The sequence below is a fragment of the Apis florea genome, unplaced genomic scaffold (assembly GCF_048593485.1).
Source record: "Apis florea isolate Af1SG1 unplaced genomic scaffold, ASM4859348v1 contig_3797_pilon, whole genome shotgun sequence".
Taxonomy (NCBI): domain Eukaryota; kingdom Metazoa; phylum Arthropoda; class Insecta; order Hymenoptera; family Apidae; genus Apis; species Apis florea.
Genome location: NW_028256859.1, coordinates 223,474 through 249,027, shown reverse-complemented (window position 1 = coordinate 249,027; position 25,554 = coordinate 223,474). Strand labels below are relative to the sequence as shown.

Genomic DNA, 25,554 nt, shown 5'->3' with positions numbered 1-25,554 from the left:
TAATCATTATTTGAAAAATAAACTGTCATTTTGGAAAAATTAATCATCTTTCTTCAACTAAATGAAATTAATAAATTCTAATAAGTTCTCAGATTTTAAGTATTTTTGTATTAAAATCTTGATTTTTATTTTTATTGAATTTAAAAACTTAATGAAATTAAATCTATTATTTATTATTAAAATTTTTAAATAATAAAAATTTAAAAAATTTTTTATAATTAATGTCGTATTGTATAATTTGTTAAAGGTATTATTATCACATCATTCCCTGGAATTTTGAAAAAAAATTTTGTGATCGCGCGCAATGCGATCGATAGAGTCAGTGTTTGTTTCGTAATGAAGTATTTTTAATATCTTTTAGAGCATAGCTGCTCTAATTCAATTTAATTGTAATAATTCGCGAAATTAGAGTCAGTGTTTGTTTTCTGATTGTAAATTAATTTTTTTTTTCTGTGATCGCGTGCAATGCGATCGATAGAATCAGTGTTTGCTTCGTAATAAAGTATTTTTAATATTTTTTAGAGCATAGCTGCTCTTATTGAATTTAATTGTAATAATTCGGAAAATTAGAGTCAGTGTTTGTTCGCCGATTATAAATTAATATGTTTTATTTTTAATTTTTTTTTTTCTTCTCTTTTTCGGTACGATGTAGAATCAGTGAGTGTTTCTCTCAAGAAAATAGAGTGATCATCCATCACGCGAAGAGGTAACTATCTTTTTTATATGTATTTTTATTTTTTTCATCAATAAAGTTTTATTTTTTTTTTTCTTTAAATTTATTTGTATACAATTATTAATATACGTACAGTGTTCTAAGTTACGATATTTCGTTTTTTTTTTGATAGTTTTCATCCTCCTACTTGATGGCAACTTCGCAATGGGTCAGCACAGCAACATTGATAACGCAGATTCTTCGCATCTAATGGTGAGTCGCATGCATTTTGATTCCTCTGGTCACTCAATCATGTCATAGGATGAAAGATCCGGATTGACACGGGTGACTAGTTGTATACGTAGAATTTTGCACGAGTACAGTGACCGCGGGTATATATTATACTCGTGAATAGTAACATTCCATTTGTCTGTGTTTTATTTATTAGATCAGGCTAGGTTTTCTTGCATATCGCGTTTTTAACAAAACAAAACAATATTAATAATTAACATTATATAAATAAAATTTTAAGATAATTTAAAAATTAATATATAATAATAATCATGATGCATAATAATAGTTGTTCATTATCACGTGATGATAAATAATATTAAATATTAAAAATATTTAGCTTTTCGTGTTTCTTTCGTACAAAAATATAATTTCGTAATTAAATATAAATGCAAGAAAACATTTCGCGACAGGTAGATTTTTAAATCAAAGCAATAATTTTTGAATATTATTTTGAATACTATTTTCGAAAAACTGCTTTGATAAAAAATCGCCTGAGGTTTTATTATATATAATATTATTATTTTCATTAATATTTGATTTAGAGTCAATAATTTCTTATATTTAATTATTATAAATAAATTTTTTATTCATTGTTTATATACATATATATATTTTTTTCTTTGTTTAATTAAAGTTGATAGTTTATTAAATTTAAAAAGTTAAAGATTTATTAAAATTTGAAATAATCAAACAGATTAAGAAATATTAGTCCGTTAGATTGCAAATGAGATATTAATGGCTTTTTTAGTTCAGGATTTTCAGGTTTAACCCTTTCCGTGTTCATTGCCAGGAACTCACTCACGTGCCCAGGTGCTACTTGGGTGAGAGAAAGGCAATGAGCATGATGACTAGTTAATAAGTTAATAAAAATTTTTCAGCGATTGACGATGTATTAGTGTATCGTGCACGACGTATTTTCTACATTGTGTGTGTATGGTTAGGCTGTGGAATTGCGTCGTTATTCGTATAAATTATTTCATTCACAATTGTCATTTACACATAATAATAATTTTACATTCGTTAATAAATATTACGGATTATAAATAATTTATTAACTTAATATTAAATTATAAAAATGATATCAATGTCTATATCATTTTTTTAATATTATTTATATTATTTATTAATCATGATTGATTACAATAATTACAGATAATTACAAAAAATAAAATATATGCGTGTTTTTATCGTAATTTACGCAATGGTCACTAAACATCGTCAATCGATTTCAGGAAAATGGTACGTAAAGTTAGAGTATGCGAGTAGTGTGCCAAGCTCGGGTGTCGGAGGTATCCCGGGATACTTTCCCTAGTGTAGGCTTTTGCGCCCGAGTATTATGTGTGAGAATCGTGGAATGAGTGTGTTGGTATGTCTGTTTTGCCATTTTTTTAAATATAGGGTTAGGTAGGATAGGTAATATACTTCTAGTGTGTCTGTTAATTATAAGTAGGTAGGGCCGGGCAGGTTGTCACAGTCTCTGATCGGGTAGGCGCGTTTTCGTGTGGCAACTTGTTTCAGGAAATAAAATTTGAAAAATCGAAAGTAAAGCTGAGACGAATGGATTATGGCCATTCGTTTCTGGTTTTGCTCGTCAATTTTTCGAATTCCGCGGTCGCGGTCGCGAAGTATTTCGAAACGAACGTTATGCTCGAGATTTTGCACATGTATGGAGAATGATTATTGCAATCGTTGGTCGTTCATGTGCATTTAGTTTCCGCGATTTAGTCATTTTTTTCTTTTTTTTTTTCTTGGTTTACGATTAGTGAATCTCGAGCCTAGACTTAAGTTTCAGCGGGCATTGCGCCCGAAGGAGGAAGATCGAAGAGGCCCGACAAACTGTCACGAAGAGGGCTGCAACGAATGGTTTCTCATTTTTTGGATTTTCTTTAAGTCCGAAGAATGGGAAATCATTGTTACTATTTTGTCACTGTACTCGTTTTAGTAATATGTAGTAATTGTTGTGTTGTCCGGCCAATGCATGCTGGCCCATCATCCAATCATCATGGGCATCGCGATTTTTTTTTTATTATTGTTGCGATTGATTAATAACGGATTGAATTAGAGTTGCGTTATAATTTTCGCGTTATTTTATTGTACATATGTGAAAAAATAATTACATTTTGAATTAGTGTTGCGTTAAAATGAAAATCGCGTTTGCATTAGTGTTGTGTTGAAACGAAAATCGCGTTTGCATTAGTGTTGCGTTGAAATGAAAATCGCGTTTGTAATTAGTGAACGAATTATTTATATGTCGCTATTTTCTTTTATAAATTATTATAATTTTTTGTAAAATTATATTCAAATTTATATTATTTGTTTGTTTCGTATAATAGATAATAGCTTTCTTGTCATACAAAAATAATGATTTTTATTAAATTTTTTTTAAAATGTAGTGTTGCGTTGATAAACAATCGCGTTTGTTCAAATAATGTTGCGAATATGAAATGCCCAAATTTCTTCCATTGGAATTGTGGAAGTATTCACGTTCCTATTCTTGAATCACTTTAAGTGGCTAAAAAAGCTGCAGAAGTGATTGATTGTATGATAAGCAGTCATTAAGATTGACTGCACTGGATTTCTCGCTATTAGTGTTGCGTTATTTAAATTTGAGTGCGTAGAGTAGTGTTGCGTAAATTGTTTCCGGGAATTTTTCATCACTTTTTTTTTATATTTTTTTTTATTAATTTTTTTTATAAATTAATCTATTATTGCAAATATGTTAAAGCACTCATCGTGATTGATTTTAAATTTGTTATAAAAACAAACATTAGTTTATTAGTGTTGCGATATAAAATAAATATTCCACTCACGGTTTGTTATTCGGGTTTATATCGAGTGGAAGATATTTTTATTTCAGTAGTCCTTCTGACTACTAAATTCTTTTTTTTCAGCACTCTTTTATCACATTCTGCAGAAAATATCGTTATGATATGTAAGTATATTTATCCTGTGTCACTGGTAAGTAATTTTTTCCAAATTTTTTAAAATTTGAATCGAATTTAAATTTTTTTTATTAAATTTTTTGGAACCAAAAATCAAAGTTGAACTTATCTTCTTATTATTCCAGATTATAATATTTTAGATTGCAGTTCTTTTTAATTTTTTTTAATAATTAAAATTTTTTTAACATTTATATATATATTGATGTTTCAGTAAATAAGTAAGTAAGTAAATAAGTAAGTTTGTTTCAGACAACTCCTCGAGAAACACCAGACTGAGTATTTCAAGAAAATTTGACATTTTTATCAACAATTCATAGGTAATTATAACTTATCTTTATTACTTATTTATAATTTGATTTGTTTCAGAAAATTTTGTGAAATCGATCAAAGAAGACACACAATAATAATATAATATAAATAAATATAATAAATTAAAAATGTAATTATTTTCCTTTTTCTCGATTATGTTTATATATAGATAGAACTCTTGAACAAATTGTTAAATTATTGTATAGGTATACTCTACTTTTAAATGTATACCTATAAGCAGAGATTAAAATTGGTATTTAGCTATTATATAGGTAGGGATAAATTTTATTAAAAAATATTGTAGGTTTAGATGAAACTATTTTTAGTTAATGTTTCATTAAGATCATATTGAATTCCGCACAATTAACATATTTTTATATTTAATTAAATTTGAGGACGAACAAAATAATACTAAATAAGTATAATAATTTAGAAATATAAGTGATAATTAATACAAGTGCTACTATAGAAATACTGTTTGAAAATATATGATATATTTCTAATGTTTCTAATATATATTTGAAATATATTGTGTATTTCGAACATATATGTAAATTTATGCATGATTAATAGTAGTGGTTGTAGTAGTGTTTAAATGTAGTGGTAGTGAATGGAATAAATGTGAAATACATTTCATTATTTTTGTTTCTTTAACTTCATAATTATTAATATTTTATATTTTCATAGCAATGAATGTATAAAATATTAATGTGTGTTAGTGATATATAGTAGTGAATGAAAATAAGTGTGGAATACATTTCATTGTTTTTGTTTCTTTAACTTTATAATTATTAATATTTTATATTTTCATAGCAATGAATGTATAAAATATTAATGTGTGTTAGTGATATATAGTAGTGAATGAAAATAAGTGTGGAATACATTTCATTGTTTTTGTTTCTTTAACTTTATAATTATTAATATTTTATATTTTCATAGCAATGAATGTATAAAATATTAATGTGTGTTAGTGATATATAGTAGTGAATGAAAATAAGTGTGGAATACATTTCATTGTTTATGTTTCTTTAACTTTATAATTATTAATATTTTATATTTTCATAGCAATGAATGTATAAAATATTAATGTGTGTTAGTGATATATAGTAGTGAATGAAAATAAGTGTAGAATACATTTCATTGTTTTTGTTTCTTTAACTTTATAATTATTAATATTTTATATTTTCATAGCAATGAATGTATAAAATATTAATATGTGTTAGTGATATATAGTAGTGAATGAAAATAAGTGTGAAATACATTTTATTGTTTTATTTGTTTTTTTAACTTTATAATTATTAATATTTTATATTTTCATAACAATGAATGTATAAAATATTATTATGTGTTAGTGATATATAGTAATGAATGAAAATAAGTGTGGAATACATTTAATTGTTTTTTTTAACTTTGTTTTTAACTTTTTTGTTTTCTTTAACTTTATAATTATTAATATTTTATATTTTCATAGCAATGAATGTATAAAATATTAATATGTGTTAGTGATATATAGTAGTGAATGAAATTAAGTGCAGAATACATTTCATTGTTTTTGTTTTTTTAAATTTATGATTATTAATATTTTATATTTTCATAACAATGAACGTTGATATACATATTGATATACATATATGCGAAATGACATTTTTGTGTACGTAATATTGTGTTATTTAGAATTATATTGTTATTTAATTTTTACTTTCAAAAGCTTTATCACTTCGGTTTTATTTAGAATTCTTTTTGCCGTTTGTTTTGTACAATAATTGAACGTTTTGCAAATTTATATTAGAAGAAAGATTTATTTTAATTTTTAATAAATTTTTCGCGTGAAGGAAAGTGGATGGAATCGTAGGATAGAGTAGGATCAATCTCATAGATTTTTTCGTATATATATGAATTTAGAATATAATTTCTATATCGACGGTTACTAAATTGCAGAGGATATCTTTTTTATTCGAGGTCGATATTTCAGAACGTGTATTTTTAATTTCCCGTAAGATGTCACTTGTATTCTTGTCTACGATGAAACAAATGAATACCTAAAAACACTTTCCTAGAAACACTCAAAAGATGGTGCTTATACTGAATTCTTACTTTATCTTATTTTAAATATCTTTGACACTCGAGAGATGACGCTAGTAGTAAATTATTGTCGTATTTTACAATTCTTTATATATCTTAAGTCATTCGGAGATGGCGCTGATAGTCAATTGTTATCCCATTTCAATCCTTTTTTCATTTGTTCGAAAGATGACGCTAATAGTAAATTATTGCCGTATTTTACAATTCTTTATATATCTTAAACTATCCAGAGATGGCGCTGATAGTCGATGATATTATCCCATTTCAATTGTTTTTTCACTAGTTGTCGAAATGGGGCTAATTTTTTATTTGGTTTCGTATTTTCGTCTTCATACTTTCCTTGTCTATATTTAATTTATGTATTTGCTGAAAACATGTTTTTTGATTAATTTTATTCTATTAATGTTCAATTGTTGGTTAAAAGTATATATTTTACTAGATTCTTTTTAACGGTTCTCTATACTTTATCTTTTTTTCGATTGAATATGAGTGCTTTTCGAAATTTCTTTTTTCAAAAAATTTTCTGTTGAAATGAATATGTTGAATATGTTTTGTTAAAAGGATTTAGTATTTTTTCTAATATTTTTTTTTAGGTAATGATTTTTTTCGAAAAATTAAATTATAACCTAAGAACTGTTCATATCTTCAGTTCAATATAAATCTTGCGCGATATCTTTTTATTTTTAAGTAATTTGTTATTAGACTGAATTACAATTTTTTCATGTTGCTCTTTGAAGTCTTGCTATTTCATTTCATCATGCATGATTAATTTTCTGCAATTATACGATCTTTCTGTATTTTTCCTTAACAGAAAAGATTTTTTAATTTCTAAAACTTTATTTCTTTGATTAAAAATATATTTCAATTGTCTTCTATTTAATTTTAAATAACGATAAATATCACGACAATTTATTAAAACTTAAAATGTAACAAGATATTAAGATCGATAACGAATATTAAATTACTTACAAACTTTTTATCTTTCACTCAAATCTCACATTATATCGACAATTTATTCAAATCTACACATTTACTATGGAGAATCAAAATTATACATTTTATGAAAGCACACTCTCAATTACAATATTGTAAATAAAAAAAAAGTGGGAGTAATAATACCCAGAAAATATCAAAGCGAGTTATCATATGACAATCGCTAAAAGTTACCCAAAGCTGTGAAAAATTTAAAACGAAAGTGGTCAGTTTCCTTTGTATCGCATAATTCCTATCGCATAATTCTTCATTCCGAGGAAAGATCTTCCGCCGAGATCGGGACATGCAATCGCGAGGATAAGATGGGTAATAATGTTCGCCAACGACCCAGACGACGGGAACTTTTGTCGCGGTTAAATCAAAGCTGTAGAGAAGGTAGCGCGATACAGAGTCCAATCTAGATGCAGTGGAAGTCGCGTTAATAAACTCCCTGGTGGCCGTCTTCTTATCGCGCGTTCATCGTGGCTTAAATGGCGAATTAAGGTCGCATAGCCATTGATCTAGGACAATCGCCAATGACTCGTTTGATTTTCTGCTGTATCATTTTCTGCTACTCGTTAAACTTGGATAAGAATCTCGTGGGAATTATGCGGCTTTCTAGTAGTACACGTGCCATTCCCGAAGCCAAGAACCTTCAAAAAGTTCTGTCTTCGTTCTGAGAAATTGTTGTGTCGTGGATTCAGGAGTTGTACAAATTGGGATAATATTTTATCGTTACGTGATTAGATATTATATAAATTATGAATCTCAGAATCGACACATTTATTCATAAATTTCATTAATTTAACTTTTCATTGACAACTTTATCTTCGCGTTTATTAAATAAATTAAAGGATTCATAATAAAATAATACTTGTTTAACTTCGATCATAATATCCATGTTATAACTTAATGGTTTGATTAGATATTTATTAATTTCTTACGATATAATGTATAGAATATAATGTATAGTACAATTAATTTTATTGAAGAAAATTTAAATTTTTCAAAAAAAAAATTAAAGATCTTAAGAAGATGAATATTGATAAAAATCATTTTTTATGAGAACCATTAAATTACTCATTAGATAATTATAAAATTTGAGAAGAGAATTATGATTTAATTATAATATTTTTCTTGAAAAATATTGTCAATGAAGAGCAAAACACGAAAATATATTATAAAGTTTCAAGAAATAAGGAATAAAAAAAGTAAAATATAAATATCTTTTATTCCGTTACGTAAAAATTACTTTTAAGAAAAAAAAATAATCAAAAATGAATTACTCGTATCAATTTCAAGAACATATCTAATTTCTCCCTGACAATTAGCAATCAGATACGCGAATAATTGATTTAAACAATGCTGCGTTTAAATTGCCAATATATATCACGAGTAAATTATTTACCACTTCATTCTACATTTATCCAGAGTTTGATAAAACTTTTCAAAGCCGATGAAACATCGATTTAACCAAAGAAACTTCCGTCTATCGGTTAAACGATATTTTAAGAGGACGGATTGCTTAAATCATGATAAGACGACATCCATTGTGTCGACTTTCTCGAATGCAGTTCAAGTTATATTTATACAAGAGGACCCGAGGCCACTATTGAAAAAATCCCGGAGATTAATATTTCTGAAATATCAGCCATGAATCGTCATTGCATCCCTCATGCACGAGAACGAAGAATCTTTCAATAATTTTTGTTTTGTATAATAATTTATTGAAATTTACTCTCACAAGAGAAAATGAAAGACGCATTGAAAGATTTGAATGCATTGTATACGTCTTTTCTATTTCGAAGTATGTATCTTCAAAGAGTATTGTATCGTTAAGTAAGATTGAAAATGATTCTTTGGCATTCAATTCTCGATTTATCTCAAACATTCAATGCAATTTTATTATTATTTGTAGAGATTGATAAAAGCAATTGGAAACTTGTTAATAATCTGATGAAGACCAACAATTTATTGTAATATATATTTAAAACATTTTAAAACCTATAATTACTATTAAAAAAAAATGCATAAAAAATATAATCTTACTGATTTTTATGAATGTAAAAACATTCTACTTTTTCTTATCATTGAATTGAAAATTTCATTAAAAGAAAACTTAAGTAAAAAAAAGAAAACTCAAGAATTGTTTAAGTCCAAAACAATTTAAACAAATTTTTGCTTGGTTCTCCAACGATCATTCATCCTTTCTGTAATCATCACTGATGATAACATTTCCCTCAAAAGAAGTATACTCTAAGAATGGAACAACAACCAAGAGATTTACCATAGTTTCAAAGAAATCGCGATTATTATCGCGAGAACGATCTTTTTACAATTCATATGCTGAAAAGCTCAGAATTCGCATAATTAATGTTTTAGTAAAGCGAGCAACGCCACGCTCCTTTTTGCGCCAACTTAACGACCACAGGATTTACGAGCAAACTGTTGCTTTTGTTGCGTCCTGGCCTACAGTTTTGCGCCCAAAACATGGTTCAGGGATCCGAATCGTTTGATACGTGGCAAAAAATATGAGGTACAAGTTCGAAAGATTGGCCACAGGGATGATTTATGCGCCAAATAAACGATGTAGGTGAAATGTTTTTTTTTCAAGATGAATATAATGTTTTAGAGAATTGAAAAATGAGATGTATCTGAACGACGAGAAAAAAATTTTCTGTTTAGATGTTTTGTGAATTTAGTCAGTTTTCCTCGATATTGTTTGAAAGAATTTTTTAAAAGAAAGAATGGAAGGTTCAATGTGATGGATTTGAGGTTCTTCTTAAAGTATTTTTTATATTAATATTTTTATTTTTAAGTAAATTTGTTAGAGGGATTAATTGATTCTTTAAATAATTAGAGAAGGATTTTCAAAAAAGATAAAAGTTCGATTCAATGTGATAAATTAATTTCTAAGCGAAAAGAATATAATTATTGTTCATTTTCATGAGATACATTTTTCTGAAAATTAATGATAGACATATATGTACTTATTTTAACAAATTTTATATATGTTTTCAATATTAATCAAATTTTTACTGAAAAAACAAGAAAATATTTTTAAAAAGGTCAAACTTTAGATCTTTAAATATCATGAAGTAGTAGGAAATGAAAAAGGTAGCCGCAAAAGCATACAGCTTTCGAAAAAGTAATTCAATCTAGGAGATTGACTTTAAACGGAGAAAATTTTTTAATGAGAAATGGATCTTTAAGAAATAAATGTCAGTTTAATCTTGGAATTAAAAGAAACTTATTTTTTTCTGACTAAATTTTTTTTAAAAATATTATTTGCAAATGTATGATAGAAACTTTTTAATTCGATTTTCGAATTCTTTCTATTCAAACGCCAATGACTAGAATTTTATTCTCGTTTCTTTGTTAAACCAATTTATATAAATTCTGCCTTGTGTTCGTTCTATTAACAACAATCAAAATATTGTCTTCGATAAAACAATTACCATTTTCAATCTATTTCAAATTTTAATCAATCTCCGAACTAGAGTCCCAGAAACATATTCTATCAGAAAATTATTAAAATTATAAAATAAATATTGTCTATTCAATTTCAATATAATATCAAATTGAGCATGAGATGCAAATAAAAATAAAAAGATTTAAAAATACTTGTAATTAAAATTAATTGCTGATATGTAACGAAGATATAATAGAAATCATCTGCGAACTACTGCGTATAAAATAATTGTAATAGAAACGCAAGAAAAGGAGAGAACTTTTAAAATCAAGATATGAAAAGGAAGAATCAGGATTTTTGATGAACACGTCCAAATATATTCTAAGAATGTCTACTGTATTTTGTCAAGAGGATTTATATTCACAGAAAGCATAAAAAATTGATAGAAAAATCAAAGAACTTCTACAGGTGTTGATATGTATTTGTAAAATATCTTTGATCGAATCTACGAATCGAAATAAATTGATATATAAAAACTAATATATAAGAAATAATAATCGAAACTTATTCAAATACAACAATAAGTAAAACGAGACATTATGTTCATCACATCTCATTCTTCATTTTCTTTCGTCCAACGCGAACTTCATAATATTATTTACAACAAATAAATGTCAATCGACATTTTGAAATCTCTAAAATCAATCATCCGAAGATGTTCCCCAAATATATTAATATCTTCTATACATTAAAGAACATCTCATCGTATCGAAACCAATCAACCGATTAAATTCTCGCGCACGAGAAATTCGATCAAAACAATCTTCCATCCAATTCCTCGATCCTCCTCGATTCCATCAAAAGCGAAAAAAAGTCGAGTGAAAGAACCGGATCAAAAAATTGGTTTAATTATGGCTCGCAATTAAAGGATGATAACGGAGAAGGAGAAGGAGAGAATTGCGAGCACGGCGCGAAGACGAGCAAAAAGGGAGCAAGGCAGGAGCGTAAACAAGGGGAATGCAACGTGGGGGTGGTGGCCGCGGGGGTGAGACGGTAATACGCGCTCATGCGCGCCTGGAACCCCGCCCTGTCGCTTCGGACGAAAGCTTGTCCCGTCGAGGACTCTCGTTCGAGTTTCGACGAGTAGTCACGCTTTAACTCGCGATCCGCGAGGCGGATGCTATCCCGGAACGCGAGTCGCAGGTGCAGGTGTGACCGATGTAACACGAGCATTAAAATCCACTCCGATCCTAGCTCCTGCACCCTGTGCCGGATATCCGTCGCGTGACCCTGCCGAAGACGTGGTTTCGAAACCGGTGACGAGGTAGCCAGGAGGCAGGTGCAGGTGTCAGGGTGTCGTTGTCGTCGTACGTTAGGTGTCTCTTTGTGTTTCATGCTTTTGCCTGGAATTCGTCTTGCCCCGTTTCGATACGCGATTCATCCTATTGGTTAGTAGATTGGTCGGTTCTTTTGGACACTTGTGGATCGAAGCTCGCGTAGGAGTAATATGGTGACAGGTGTATTTTGACCACGGTGGTAGGTGCAAGGTATCGAGGATTCCTCGATCAGAAGAGATATCGCTGCTTTGGATACGCGTCTTGTTCGGATTGACTTAGGTAAACAACGGTGTGGCACCGATCAACTCGAGATTTCTAGGTCAACAAGCAGCGGCCAGAGGCAACCAGTTGCGGGTGTTATCGTTCTTGTAATCCAAGCCAGCGGGAGACTGTGCTCTTTGTCGCGTGAAAGAGGAAAAGAAAAGAGAGGAGTTCGTCGATTATTGGCGATAATTTAATAGAGGTTAATAAGAATTCTCGGATATCCTGGAGGATTTATACAAGAAGAGTCGAGAGGAAAGAGCGAAGAAAACAAGTATAGAAGAAGATCTGTCGTTCGTTAGAAAGAAAGATCGGATTTCTTTCTGATTACGGTTACGATATCGACGCGAAGAAATAAGAGTAAGATAATTTCGATCAATTCTGGACAACTGACTCGACGTTCTGAGTGGGCCTCTTGTTGATTATACGCGCTAATGGATAGTAATCGATCTATCATCGACTTTCGTTAGTTGGATAGATGTTGCCGAGATTGTTTGTTATATCTGTTAGATTTGATGAATAAGACGAAGGAACGAACGAAGAAGAAAAACGGAACAAAGAGAGAAACGTATTATTAGCGAGGGAACTGAAATTAATTGGATTACAGGAATGATTAGTTAACCGAATTATATCGTATTTCTAAATATTCTTATCGATATTTGTTAATCGAAGAGAGTGATGAATTAATATTAAGGCCTAACTAAGGATTTAAGTTTGATAACGATCCTCTCAAGTGTCGTCGATTACGAGATAGAGATTCGGTGATAATTCGTTGAGAAGGTGATTCATAGATGTACTTAGCGCAAAGATAACAGCCTTGAAACTTTTCCACGCGGATCGGAAGACCAAGCCGAGCGAGCTAGGCAAGATGCTCTATGCCCGACAGCGTGACTACAGCTAAAAGGTCGTGATCGATCGACTTACTTCGATGGCCTAAAAGAACTTTAAACGTGCAAGGTCATTATGCATAGCGATAAAACGGGAACGTTATAAGGCACAGACAAATTGGTCGGTTCGTTTGACTGCTAAAACCGACACTGACCGTGTCACTTGAAATAACGAACAGCAAACAAACTTTCAAATCCATTCCACAATCTCTGAAAGAGAATTTATTAAAGACAGGACACTGTTCGTAACAGGTCAGATGATGCGATAGCAGAATATCCGACGATTTGCACTATGTCGTGTCAAGGATACTCGAATGATCAGGAACTTATTGGCATTAGCGAAATGTGCCGCGTTGATAGCGAGATCTCTCTCGAGTTTTCACAGAATTTCCATGAGACTTCAAAGGCATCGTCGTGTTTGGCAGAGCAACGATAACGGAGGATCGTTTTGACGAGGTCCAGATCTATTTTATTTCGAGAGTCTAAAGTAACAACTTATCGGACTGATACGATCAACGAAAAACCGTAAAAACGTATCGTTCACTTCCACATGGTTCTAAGCAGTGTGCATTTTAAATCCTCATCCGCTCAACGAAAAGCGAAGCCTCCTCGAGCTTTTTTAATACATTCAGCTCACCGAAAAACACCGTAAAACTCCGTGTTCATCAAATGACGCAGCTCGCTAAATGAGATTACCGAAGCAAATTGTTGTGCTTCGATCGAACGGTCCAAAGATCTGCTACTTGCGCTCGATGCGAGAGGTGGCTCGAATTGCGATCGAGACTACCCCTGACCCCTCTGTAGCCAAGGGACAAAAGCTGCCGTGGCCGACGCTCGATGAGTCCTAGTGAAGATAAGGATCCTCGAGAACCCTCGATCGTTTCCCTGGAACGGCTGAAGAAGCTCCGGTTGGCACCTATTTGAGAGCGGTCGGGTGATGCGCGGGAGCAGCTCTGAGCTCCTGCTGGAGGCGAGCTGCGTCCAGTGTCAGAGCGATCATCACGCCGACCAGCACACCAGCACCAGGCATCACCAACAGCATCAGGTGAACGAGAAACACGACTTCCAGGAGCAGGAGCTACGTCGTCGCAAGCTGTTGGAGCTCGGGTTCGGCGCTTCGCGGCGCCGACCGCCACGGCGTACCTGCCGTCAGCGGTTCAATTTTTACGCAACGTCGGCGTTGGCCTTCGTCGCGACATCCGGTGGCGCGGCCTTGCTATTCTTGGTGCCACTTTACGTCGATCCGGCGATCAGCACTCTGGCCGCCGATTTCTCGCCGGATCCGGTCATCTGCACCACCTCCAGACGGGAGGAGTTGGCCGGATTGTTCAATTGTACTTGGAGTTCTTGCCGCGAGGGTTGTACAAGCGACGTTTACAGATGTACGCATATATACGTCACCTACACACCATGGAGCAACACGAGCATGAAGAACGACACCGGGGGTAGAGGCAACTCGACCGGCATCACGCACACCTCGACCACTTCCGGTAAGAAAGTTTTCAACCTGCGGAGGCGTCGAGCTTATTTCTGTCTTCTCGGTCAGAACTGGTATCCATCCAGTCTAGATGTTTATTCCGCCCGTTGGTTTTGCGTAGGTGGTAGGAATGAAGAGAAATGATCGAAACTGGAAGTGTAGAATAGTGTCTTGGGTGTGTATATGTTTCAGGAATATAGTCGTTTAGTTAATTGTGTTTGGATATTTGTGGATATTTCTTCTGTGATTTATTTTCCAATGAAATGAAATTAACATCAACGATGGAATCTTGATATTTTGAAATTTATTGCGTAGTTTAACTTTGATAGAGTTTGAAGAAATGTAAGGTGAAATGATTTTTTTTTTATTAAGATGATATTACGATGATAGGAAAACTTTGAAGTTACCACACTGTTGCAGTTTTTAAATTTTATTAAATTTCCTTTCCATGTTCGAGCAAATATCTCGAAATGTTACTGTTTTCGTTTAAAAACTTTTCTTATATCTATCTTCTTAGTTTAAAGAGATAGGAAGAGATGAGATATATCGAAATATCGAAATTCTACCAAATTCAAAGGATGATTAATATCTAATGTCATTATAGTGAATTTCTGAAAGGAGGATGTCTTATATACATATTTTCAATTTATATTTCACTTTCTTAATTATTCTTCTTTTTTCGAACTTTTCATCTGGATTTACATTCAACAAGAATTCCATTTTCATCAATATTGGATATTTATTTTCTTCCATCAAAAATGTGCGTTGTAAGAGTCCATGAACCGGTCCATTCGTGATCGGTGCTCATCTTCAATTTTACAGTTCTCGTCTCCTTAACCGTAGGATGTTCTGAAGATATTATCGATATTGTTCCATCATCATCTCACGAGAAAATCATCGTTCGTTGAAAACTCTTCTAAATAAAATAAATACTTTTTGTACAGTGCCGACTCCCGGCGATGTGGAGGCGGTGCTTCTGGTGAACATCAAAGGGTGCGGCTATCCGCCGATCGTCGACTGCGAGAACTTCACCCGCGAAATGGGCTACGAAGGCGCGAAATTTCCCTGCCATTACAGCCGTGTGAACGGCAGCATAGTGATGGCGAACTATAACCGCGAAGCGCAGGTCACCACCATCATACACTTCTTCGCGGCGCCTTTCGTAGTGACTCTCGCGACCAGCGTCGCTCTGTGTGTGATGCACTGTGACTGCAGGTGCAGCCCACCCCCACGCCATTCATCGCGAGGAATCAGAAGAGGCAGGGGCAACGATCTCAGGTAACGTGGCCTTTAATCATCGATGAATCATTGGTGTCCCTGTACGGTGTCTAGCTTGTCCCCTGTTTCCGGATTAACTTCCGGATGGACGATTCACGATTTGGAAAGGATGTTAGGACCAGATTAATTAAATTCTTATCGATCTACGATTATCGAGAGAATCGTGGAGCATTTTCTAAAGTACTTGTTATTTCAAATAACTTTTCTGGGAAAATTTTATAACCAAGGTTTTTGATACTTATTTACTCGAGTGTTCTTATTAAGCTTTGACGTAAATGCTGAGAGTTTTTCGCGATTTTTTGGTAGATTAAGAGATTCAATGAATTTATCTTCTATAAGGTGAAATGTATGCACGCAGTGCATACATTAAAAATATAAATTTATCGAAGTGTACAACAGTGTTAAATTTCAATTTCGTATCGTTTGTATTGAGTCTTATAATCGAGATGGGCAAAGAACTTTTTATGACTAGCTGATTTCTCATAAATGTTTACAGTTAAAATTGTTATTATTATAAAATATCATCTCTTTAAATTTCATTAAGAATCCTTTGAATGAACTTCTCCTTTGAGAGAAATTATAAATTCGCATATAAAATCTGGTCATCTGTGTATTTCTAAAGTAATCTTTATTAATAATATAAAGAGGATGACAAGTTATTTCACTATGATAAAAAAAGACAACTCGAGAAAGATTGGGAAATACCGAATTAGATTTTAAGAGGATTTCGATGGGTGGGCACGGCTAGAATGTCGTCGGTTGATCGGTGAACATTTTATTATTCATTGAGCCGCTATTTGAAAAAATACGTTTCCGTCATTGAATTAACAACGATCAATAAAGACACGAAATATTTTTTTTCTCGATGATGTTTCGTGTCTCGAGAGGAAGATTTTCAGATTTTTTGATTTATCGTAAAATCGAATTGGAAAGAAGTTGAATGCAAATATATAGGTATGATTGTTTGAGAAGAAAATAGGGATTGTCGAGTATGCATGTCGGTTTGGAAGAGGTTCTGTTTTCAAGGAAATTTGGTTTGAGAATTGGTGAGGATATAAATTTAAATTCAAATGATTGTACAGTGTATGAAGTGGTTAACATAGGTATTTAAAAAAATCTGGTTGGGATAAATATAATTGTATAAATATCATTAATTGACTTGTTTCTGTTTATGCTATGTTATTTATGCATAAATAAAGGGAATGGTTATATGCGAAATGGTTATAAAACGAAATAGAAGATATAATGAAAATGTAATTTTTTTACGTTTTTAATTCTAACATATTATTTATAAAATAGTTCACTTGTTCACTTGTACAAAATGAGAAATACAAACTGCGATATATTTATTTTATTTATTTTTTACATACAATATCGTTTGAGGATTTAGCTTCTAACATTCACATAAACATGACAAATACATTTGATTAAATCCTTCAATTGGTAAACATCAGATGAGAAACTATCAAATTGTCTCGCCCAGTTAAACTTGAAAAAAAAAAAGAATTATAAAAGGCATCGATTGGATTGCCGATAGTTGATTGAGCATTCGATCTGAAGTTTCGTCGTTGTAGTGGTAGCCTTACCGTGTCGAGAGATCGTGATCGTACTTACAATAAAGCAAAATACAGTAAAAGAAGTAGTAGAAATGAGATTTTTCATTAAATGGAAATTGCTCGAACAATTTTAAAATAATTGTCTTTTGGTCATAAATTATCGATTATTTTTTAAAATTTAAATCTCGATCGAAGGAATATTATAATTAAATAATTAAAATTAATGGTATTTACATGATGGTTAAGTAAAATAATTCGAAAAAAGTCGAAAAAAAGATGGATTTGAATTTCAGAAATGCTTTGTTTTGTTTAAAAAAAATAGATGCATTTTCAGTGCGCGAGAATAGTTACATATTTAATAACAAAGATACGAGTCTGCCTTTCATTTTATCGCCATTCCACACGCGCGCGCGCGTTATTATACGGGATTGTGAAAAAAAAAAAGAGCACTCAGGGCCCCGCTTTAAAACTCGAGCCTACTCCATTACAGGCCACTGCATCACTGAGGCCACTTCTCGTATCTTTTCGAGTCGCCTTTTTTGATAGATCCCCCATCCCAAAAATTATTCATCGTATGCAACAAACACATTCATATAAATAACCGAGAAATAATATTTATGCAATATCAAAGATAAATGCAAATCTTGAAAGTTTAAATAGAAAAAATAAATTTCTCATTTTTTTGTAATAGAAAGACTTATAATCAATAATATAATTTAGAAGAGAAGATAGATGCAATTATTGACTCTGAAAATTTTAAAGAAGAAGAGAAACAAAGTGATTTTTGATTTTCACAACTTTCATATTCCAAAGTTCAATTATAGCATATATATCTACTATATATATAATCATATGACGAACAATATTCATTATACAGAATAGAACAAATGAAATCAAGAAGTTCCAAGATCCTAAATTAAAAAAAAGAAAAAAGAAACCTTGTAAAAAATATTTTGGCATAGTTTTTGATTTAAACTCGAACAACTCAAAGGCAATGGGATAAATATATAAACACTCATAAAAGATCCGCAAGAGTTACACTATTCTGACTTGATGGCGGCGTATCGTTGCGACTAGAAAGAGGTCGGTGGATTTCTGGCCGAAAGTCGAGACATGCCCATTTTAAAACGTCGGCGATCGTTTGTCGAGCATCCTCCAAGCTCATCACGGCCTGTGGCTTGTTATTTTTTTGTCGTGCCACGTTTGTCATCTTTATAACCGCCGTTGGCACTGTATCACTGGTTAGTATTAAGAGGAATAGGCTGTGGATATTCGCAGAAAGAATGGTCAGGACGAGCATCACTAACTTGGACTTATGAGATATGTCAGACTTGGATTAATCGACTAGACCGTCAGTATTCTTCTATCTCTTCCGTTTCTTTCGTGTCCGCTGTATTCTTTGACTTATGAACTCATCGCTTTATTGCAACTGGATTCACGTTTCACGAATAAATTTGTCATTTTTTCAATAGATTATTATTATTTATTTTTTAATCTTGCAGTAATTTTCTTAAAATGGAAGAACATGAATTAGTGAGTTAATCCCTTCGAGTCTAATTGATGGATGAAAATTTTGTTATTTCATGAGTATAGCATTTTTTTGAGATGTCTGAAAAATAAATATGGAAAATTTAAAATATATTTCAAAAAAATATATCAGACGAAAGAAGATTTTATTATTATATATTATTATTATATATTATGTTAATTTTTAACGATTTTCTATCATTTTTCAAGACATAACCTTATCAACTTATTTATCATTTGAAATTTATTCATAAAGCGAATCCAAGAGAATTCATTTTAAGAGAACAATATTCTGCAGTTTTCCTAACTCTCATTTCATGCTTCCACTACCACTATTGCAATATATTTTCTACTGTTTCACGAATCAGGTAGTTGGATTCAAAGTTGCAGCAGAAAGCTCGTCGTGAGTAGAAGTTTTATTGGTTGAAACTAGTGTTTCGTTCGACTATTTCACGATATTTTGCTGGTCCAAGTAATCAAGGTCTTGCGAGGCGATTTCAAACTACTCGCGGAACGTTTAGAAACACGAGGAAACATCGTGGATGGAAAAGAGGCGTAAAACGTCCTCGAACTTTTAATTGGAATGGCGTTCCAGAAAGATCGCGAATCGTTCCCTCGACACCTGAGAGGAGAAAGAACTCGGGAATTTGACCGACTGGATACTATATATTCGACATTGTCATCCACAAAAATGCGGCCATGGACAGAGAAGTTTAGAGCATGTAGGATTTCCTCGAACGTGAAGGAGAAGGTACATTTCTCTATGATAATGTTATAATGTGTCAAGATTAAAATATAATGAAGAATAAAATAGACATAATTATCAATTGTTTTGATAATTTGTCAAACAAATTTGTTCATTTCCGCGAGCTATAAAGCTTAATTACATAAAAGTTGCAATAAAGATATAATAATAATTTTGTTATACAAAGAAAATACAACTAGCAAACAGTTGAAAAGTTTGCAAGTTTAACTTTATAACTGGATCCATCTTCTTTGCTCTACTCTCCACTGTTCTTCTTTGTTCTTGATTAATATTATCCAAGTAATAAACAACTTGGTTTCGGATTATTTCACTATGAGTGAATAGAATAAGAAATATAATTGAGCATTCTATGTAGTGTAGTTTAAAATATGAAAATATTATTTTATATATATATAATAATATATAATATATTAATATATATATATATATATACTAAATATAGTATAGTAATTGCTGAAAATAAACTTTTATAAGAGTAATATATTGCTAATTTTATTGCAATTATTATATAATGCTTTTAACTGGCATATTATATTTCATAATTTGAAAATACTTATTGTTTTAAGTATTGTGTTTAATTTTTCAATGTTTTAGACTTCATTTTGTATTTAATTCTTCATTTTTCATTCTCTGATGTTACTTGAATTATCGTTTTATTATTAATTGAGAATATTAAAATTTATATTCTCAATCAATATTTTTTATAATTTCAATAATTCTTAAAATACTTCTCTTCGAATTAAGAATTTCGAACATTTTTAATTTCTTCTTCAATCTTCTAGAATTTTAGAATTATATATTTAAATAATTATTCTTCAAGAAAACTCGTGATATCAAGTCATAAGGTTTGTTTTTATTTATTCCTAATTATCTATAATTCTTCAAATACATTAATTCTCTAAAATTTCTCAACATCTCTCAATCCCAATAACATTGCCTCAAAAAACTCAAACATTTCAATTTCTAAAGAATGTGTTTCTTTTCCTCGGGGACAAAGGAAAAAGGACATTAAAAAATCTGAAGTGTGTCCTCTAAAGGAACATCTTTCGACGGAAGTAGATATTTAGAAACCTGGTTGGAAGAAATGCGCCATTCTCCTAACCAACCGTACCATTTCCTCTCTTTATATCCATATTACACATTACACATTACAATACGAGCTATTCGATATTCCTCTCTATATCTCTCAGCTATATACTTCTCGGCTTGTGCCCAGCCCGCGAAATTACGGTTTCGATCAAACTGAATCAGTCTCACGGCGTGGCTTCGAGGCCGCGTGTACTTGCACGTGCATTTGCACACAGCCAACTGCGGTTCCACAGTGAATCTACTATGTATATGTATTGATGCATACATACACAGGGTGTTACAGAAATAGGCGATTAAACTTTGGTATCGTATTCTACTCTTTTTTTATTATTTAAATATAGAAAAATCTTTTTTTTTTTGACATGTTTACATTTTTATTTAACTTGAAATTTTAAATATTTTTGGAATTTTAATATTATAGAATTGCGAGTATTGTATTATCGATATTATTTTTTTGTTAGAATGAGATTATAATATTTAGTTAAATTCAATAATTAGATTAGTATATTTTTCTGACTCAATTTCATTGAATTTTTATTTGTAAGAATATTTAGAATATTATAATAGAAAATACAATAATAATTGTATCAATCATTGTATCAATCACGTTTCTCTGACTAACTATATTGGATTTTTATTTGAAAGCACATTTGAGAAATTTATTTTATACTAATAATACAATTGACAATGTGATGTGTGATAAAATATAGAATATATTAGACATTTTTTTAACATCTTTAAAAGAAGAAATTTTGGATTTATATTATCTTTTAACTTTTATGGAAAATTTATCTTATGAAAAATTGAATTCAATAAAAAACAAAAATTTGATTATCTATTTCGAAACATCCTGTACATAGAATTGGAACGTAGTTTCAGATGGCGTGGCTGGTGGTACGAATGCTATGAAAACAGTTATCTAGCCCGCCGTTAGACATGATTGTAGTTTAATTACTTTTGATTCAGATTCGTAGATTTATTCGTATCCCAAAGCAACCCAGAGTATAGATCGTCCGTTTTATTTTCACGGCGAAACATTGAGAAATTTAGGGATAGCTGGATTCTACATTGGTTGTAACTGCTTTGAATACTTTAACCGATTCATTCGATCAGTTTGTTACAAACGCGAAAGGAGATTTATTCGAATGCTTTACAGGTGGTTTGAAGGGTTTTGTTTGGAGAGTTTAAGGGTGTGGTATTTGCAACTCTAGATAGTTTAACTTTGGCTTTGAGGGATATTGGTCAATGGATTTTCGCCTGTTGAGCATATTTTAATTGCTCAACAGGCAAATTTTTGCAATCTTTTTTATTTATCGAACATTATTAATTTGAAATATCATTAGTTTGTTTTCTGGAATTCTCTTTTGTTATTTCATTTCATTTTATTTTATTATTTATACGATGCATGTATGGTTAAACTTTATCTTGTTCATCCTTTTTATTACGTTAATACGTAATGTTGTTTTTGAAATTCATCTTTGTACATTGTTTAAATTAAATATGTCTTTTGCGAAACATATTCTGTATGTTCATTGTTGTTTAAAGAGCAAAACGAGAAAAACAATATTGAATAATACATTTTGTTGTGTAATAAATATTTATTAAAATTTAAATATATTATATCAAATAATAAATTTATTCATATTGAATGAATTTTACGGAAGAATTCTCTTTTCACATTTTTATTTTGACAATCATTGAGAATTGTACTTCGATAAAAAAAAATATTATGATAGTAATACAGTAAAATAAAATTCGTATCAGAGATTTTAAAATTTTGAAATTTTTATTTGGACACTTGATACAAATTTTGATTTTAATAAAATCGAAGGAACATACAATCAAATTTCTATCAGATATTATGCGATGATAGGAAATAATTCTCAAAGAGAATAAATTATATGATTTAATGAATCCTTCATTAAAATTTTCACAACTGGAATATATACTGTGATTGTTTCCTTCGCTTCTATTCCACGGGCAAACATTTTTGCAATATTGCAACGCAACCCCGACAAGTTGGTCGTCGATCGGCCTGTAACGAAGGAGGCCTGTTGGAAACAATGCGAAACTCGAAATACGGGTCATGGCTCTGTCCTTCTCGAGAGCGTAGTTTCTTCCACGCGAGTTCGTCTTCTCACATTTTAAAATTATCCGCAAGAAGGATGTTTTATGCGGCTCGGGTCAACTTTGTTTTATCCTCGTATTCGCGAAGTCTATGGCTGATTTGATAGAAAAAATAAAATACAAAAAGGGAAGTTTCTTCTGAATTTAATTTGAAAATTTCTTTATTAGTCAGTTACTATAAATAGTGCAGAAGAACAATGATAAAAAATATTAACATAAAACGTACGAATAATGTATGAAAAAAGAAAAAAATATGATTAATTAATTTTCACCATTCAATCCCATTTATGAACGTAAATAATTTGACGAATTAATTAGATATTTTGCCTGTGAAAAAGATGAAAATACAGTTTCGCTTACATACAAGGTCGCGAGAAGCTACCTTCATTCGATAAATGAAACTTTAATCTCCGTGGAAATAAGGTCAGACTTGAAGTGGCAAACGCAAAGTGGATTCATCTTTGCTTTGGTTAAACAGTCGAGCGCTTTTAATAATTACAAACTGTGTGACATATTGGCACAGTTTAATCATTTCTCGAGTCACGTGTTTCACTTTGCGCGCCTATTGTTTCGGGTCACGCGTTAGTTTGCCTCATTTCTATGCAGTCATGTGTTTCCAGTTATAGACAATTCGTATACATCTTACGTTTTTTAATTATACTTCGATTAATTTTAATTTTAATTGTTTGAACATATCAAATTTCGAACAAATTAGGCTTGCGTGTAATATCTTTTAGATATCTTTCAATAAAAACTTTTTTAAGAATAAAAAGCACTTTAAATTTAATTTTGTTTTTAATTTCAGATAGATCCAATATATTTTTAAACATTTTTTATATTGATCTACACTTATTAAAATCTTATATTCAAAATTTTTTAATTCCTGAAAATATTAATCTCTTCAAATTAATAATAATAGTATCACGTTTATAATAATGTCAAAGAAACTTGATTAATTTAACCTGTCATCATCTCGTCTTTCGATATTTCGAACCTCCTAATAATCTGTTTCATAAATGCTGCTTAAAAAGAAGTCAAGGCTTCTATCATTCTTCATTATGGGACCAAACAGCTGCAAAAGTGCAAAAGTGGTAAAGTGTGTTGGACGTTGTCCAAAGAAGCGAAGAAAACTCTCTAATTAGTATAATACACTAACAATATCAGACAAACAAGGGTTTCGTAACGGGGTATCTACTCGAAGCAATTAATCTTCCCCTAATACATCGATCCTCCGAAACGGTGCACAGACTAATTACCACTGCTCCATTAGCTCATCGTTCCCTTCCAGCTTCCGTTTTGTCGCTGTTATCGGAGTTTCGAAATTTTTTTCGATTAATCAAAACCATTGACAGGAACCAATCGGGAACGATTCATTGTTTTGAAAGGGGTTGCTTCAATTTGTTCTTGTTGACGGTCTAAATTGTTTGGATGATAAAATGCTTCAATTCTCTTTTTTACGATCGTTTGAGATAATCAAAATAATTCTCTTGAGTTTTATTTTTGTGTATTTTGTGGGGAATTTGATTTTCAGAATTTCGAGAATTTTCGAATTCGAGAATTGATAATTATATAGGATTATGAAATTTGAAGATTTATTAATTAGAAGATTTATAAATTGTTAGAATTTCGAAGTATTTTAAGCAAATAATTTTTTAAATTATATAATTTTTATATTTGAAAGTTTCTTTTTAATTTTTGAATATTTTTTTTCAATTAAAATTGCATGTTTTTATCGTAAATTTAATTTTAGTTGAATAGTTAGAATATCAAATTTAATAGCAATAAGTTGCGTGTAATGAACGAAGTTACGAAGTGAAGTTTTAACTTCACCATTTTTCCTCGTTGTTTCGCAAATAAAGTCTACGAAATTATGTAATAGGATTTACCTTTCGTCGTGTATGGTAATCTCTTCTAGTTGAACGTTGATGGGATGCAACTGTTGTAAGAATTTAATGATGCCGGATATTTGTCGACTTTCATTTGCTATACAATTACGAGAGAATGTTATATTAAATTATTAATCTGTTAGGTCATTCGTTCCCTTTTTAAGTTGAAAATATTGGCATTTCAATATTATACTTGCGCCATCAAATAAAACATTGCAAAAAATAATAGCAATGGAATAATAAAACGAAAAAAGATTACACATATTATTATCCATAATTTTTTAAATTTTATTTCTCTATATTCTCTATTTTATTAGTATTTATCATTATTTTGAAATCAATCAATTTTCTCCAAAATTTTTATCAGTCACTTAAAATCAGTGATTGTTTTCTTATTCTTTCATAAGTAAGTAAAATTAAAAAGTAGTTATAAAGGATTACGATAAAATCCAAGAAGAAATTGTCTTTACTTTGCATATAAATGAAGCCAATCCACCAATTCATTAATTATTTTTTCATTGATTGATGATATATCGATATTTTAGTTATTCATCCCTAGCTATCATTCAGCAAGGAAAGCTTATATTATAAAGATAAATTGAGTTTCTTCTCACGGCTTGGCTTATCGTTCGATTTTCCTTGCTCTTGAGTCTATAAGAAAACATATTTTTCAAGATTTTATTAAAACAACTCCTGACGG

At 30.9% G+C, this 25,554-nt stretch overlaps 1 protein-coding gene across 5 annotated transcripts in view; it reads left to right on the top strand.

The window, feature by feature from the left end:
* Positions 1-11,831: 11,831 nt before the first annotated feature.
* Teh1 (tipE homolog 1 phospholipid transfer protein) overlaps positions 11,832-25,554 on the top strand; it is a 50,151-nt gene continuing 36,428 nt past the window's right edge. For all 5 annotated transcript variants that reach the window (XR_001111923.3, XR_015294620.1, XM_012485573.3 and 2 more), the window contains exons 1-2: positions 11,832-14,638; positions 15,570-15,903. Coding sequence is in view for 3 of the 5 variants with exons in the window: in XM_012485573.3 (XP_012341027.2) it covers positions 14,086-14,638; positions 15,570-15,903 (887 nt within the window). In the remaining 2 variants the exon portion in view is untranslated. The remainder of the gene's footprint in view (positions 14,639-15,569; positions 15,904-25,554) is intronic.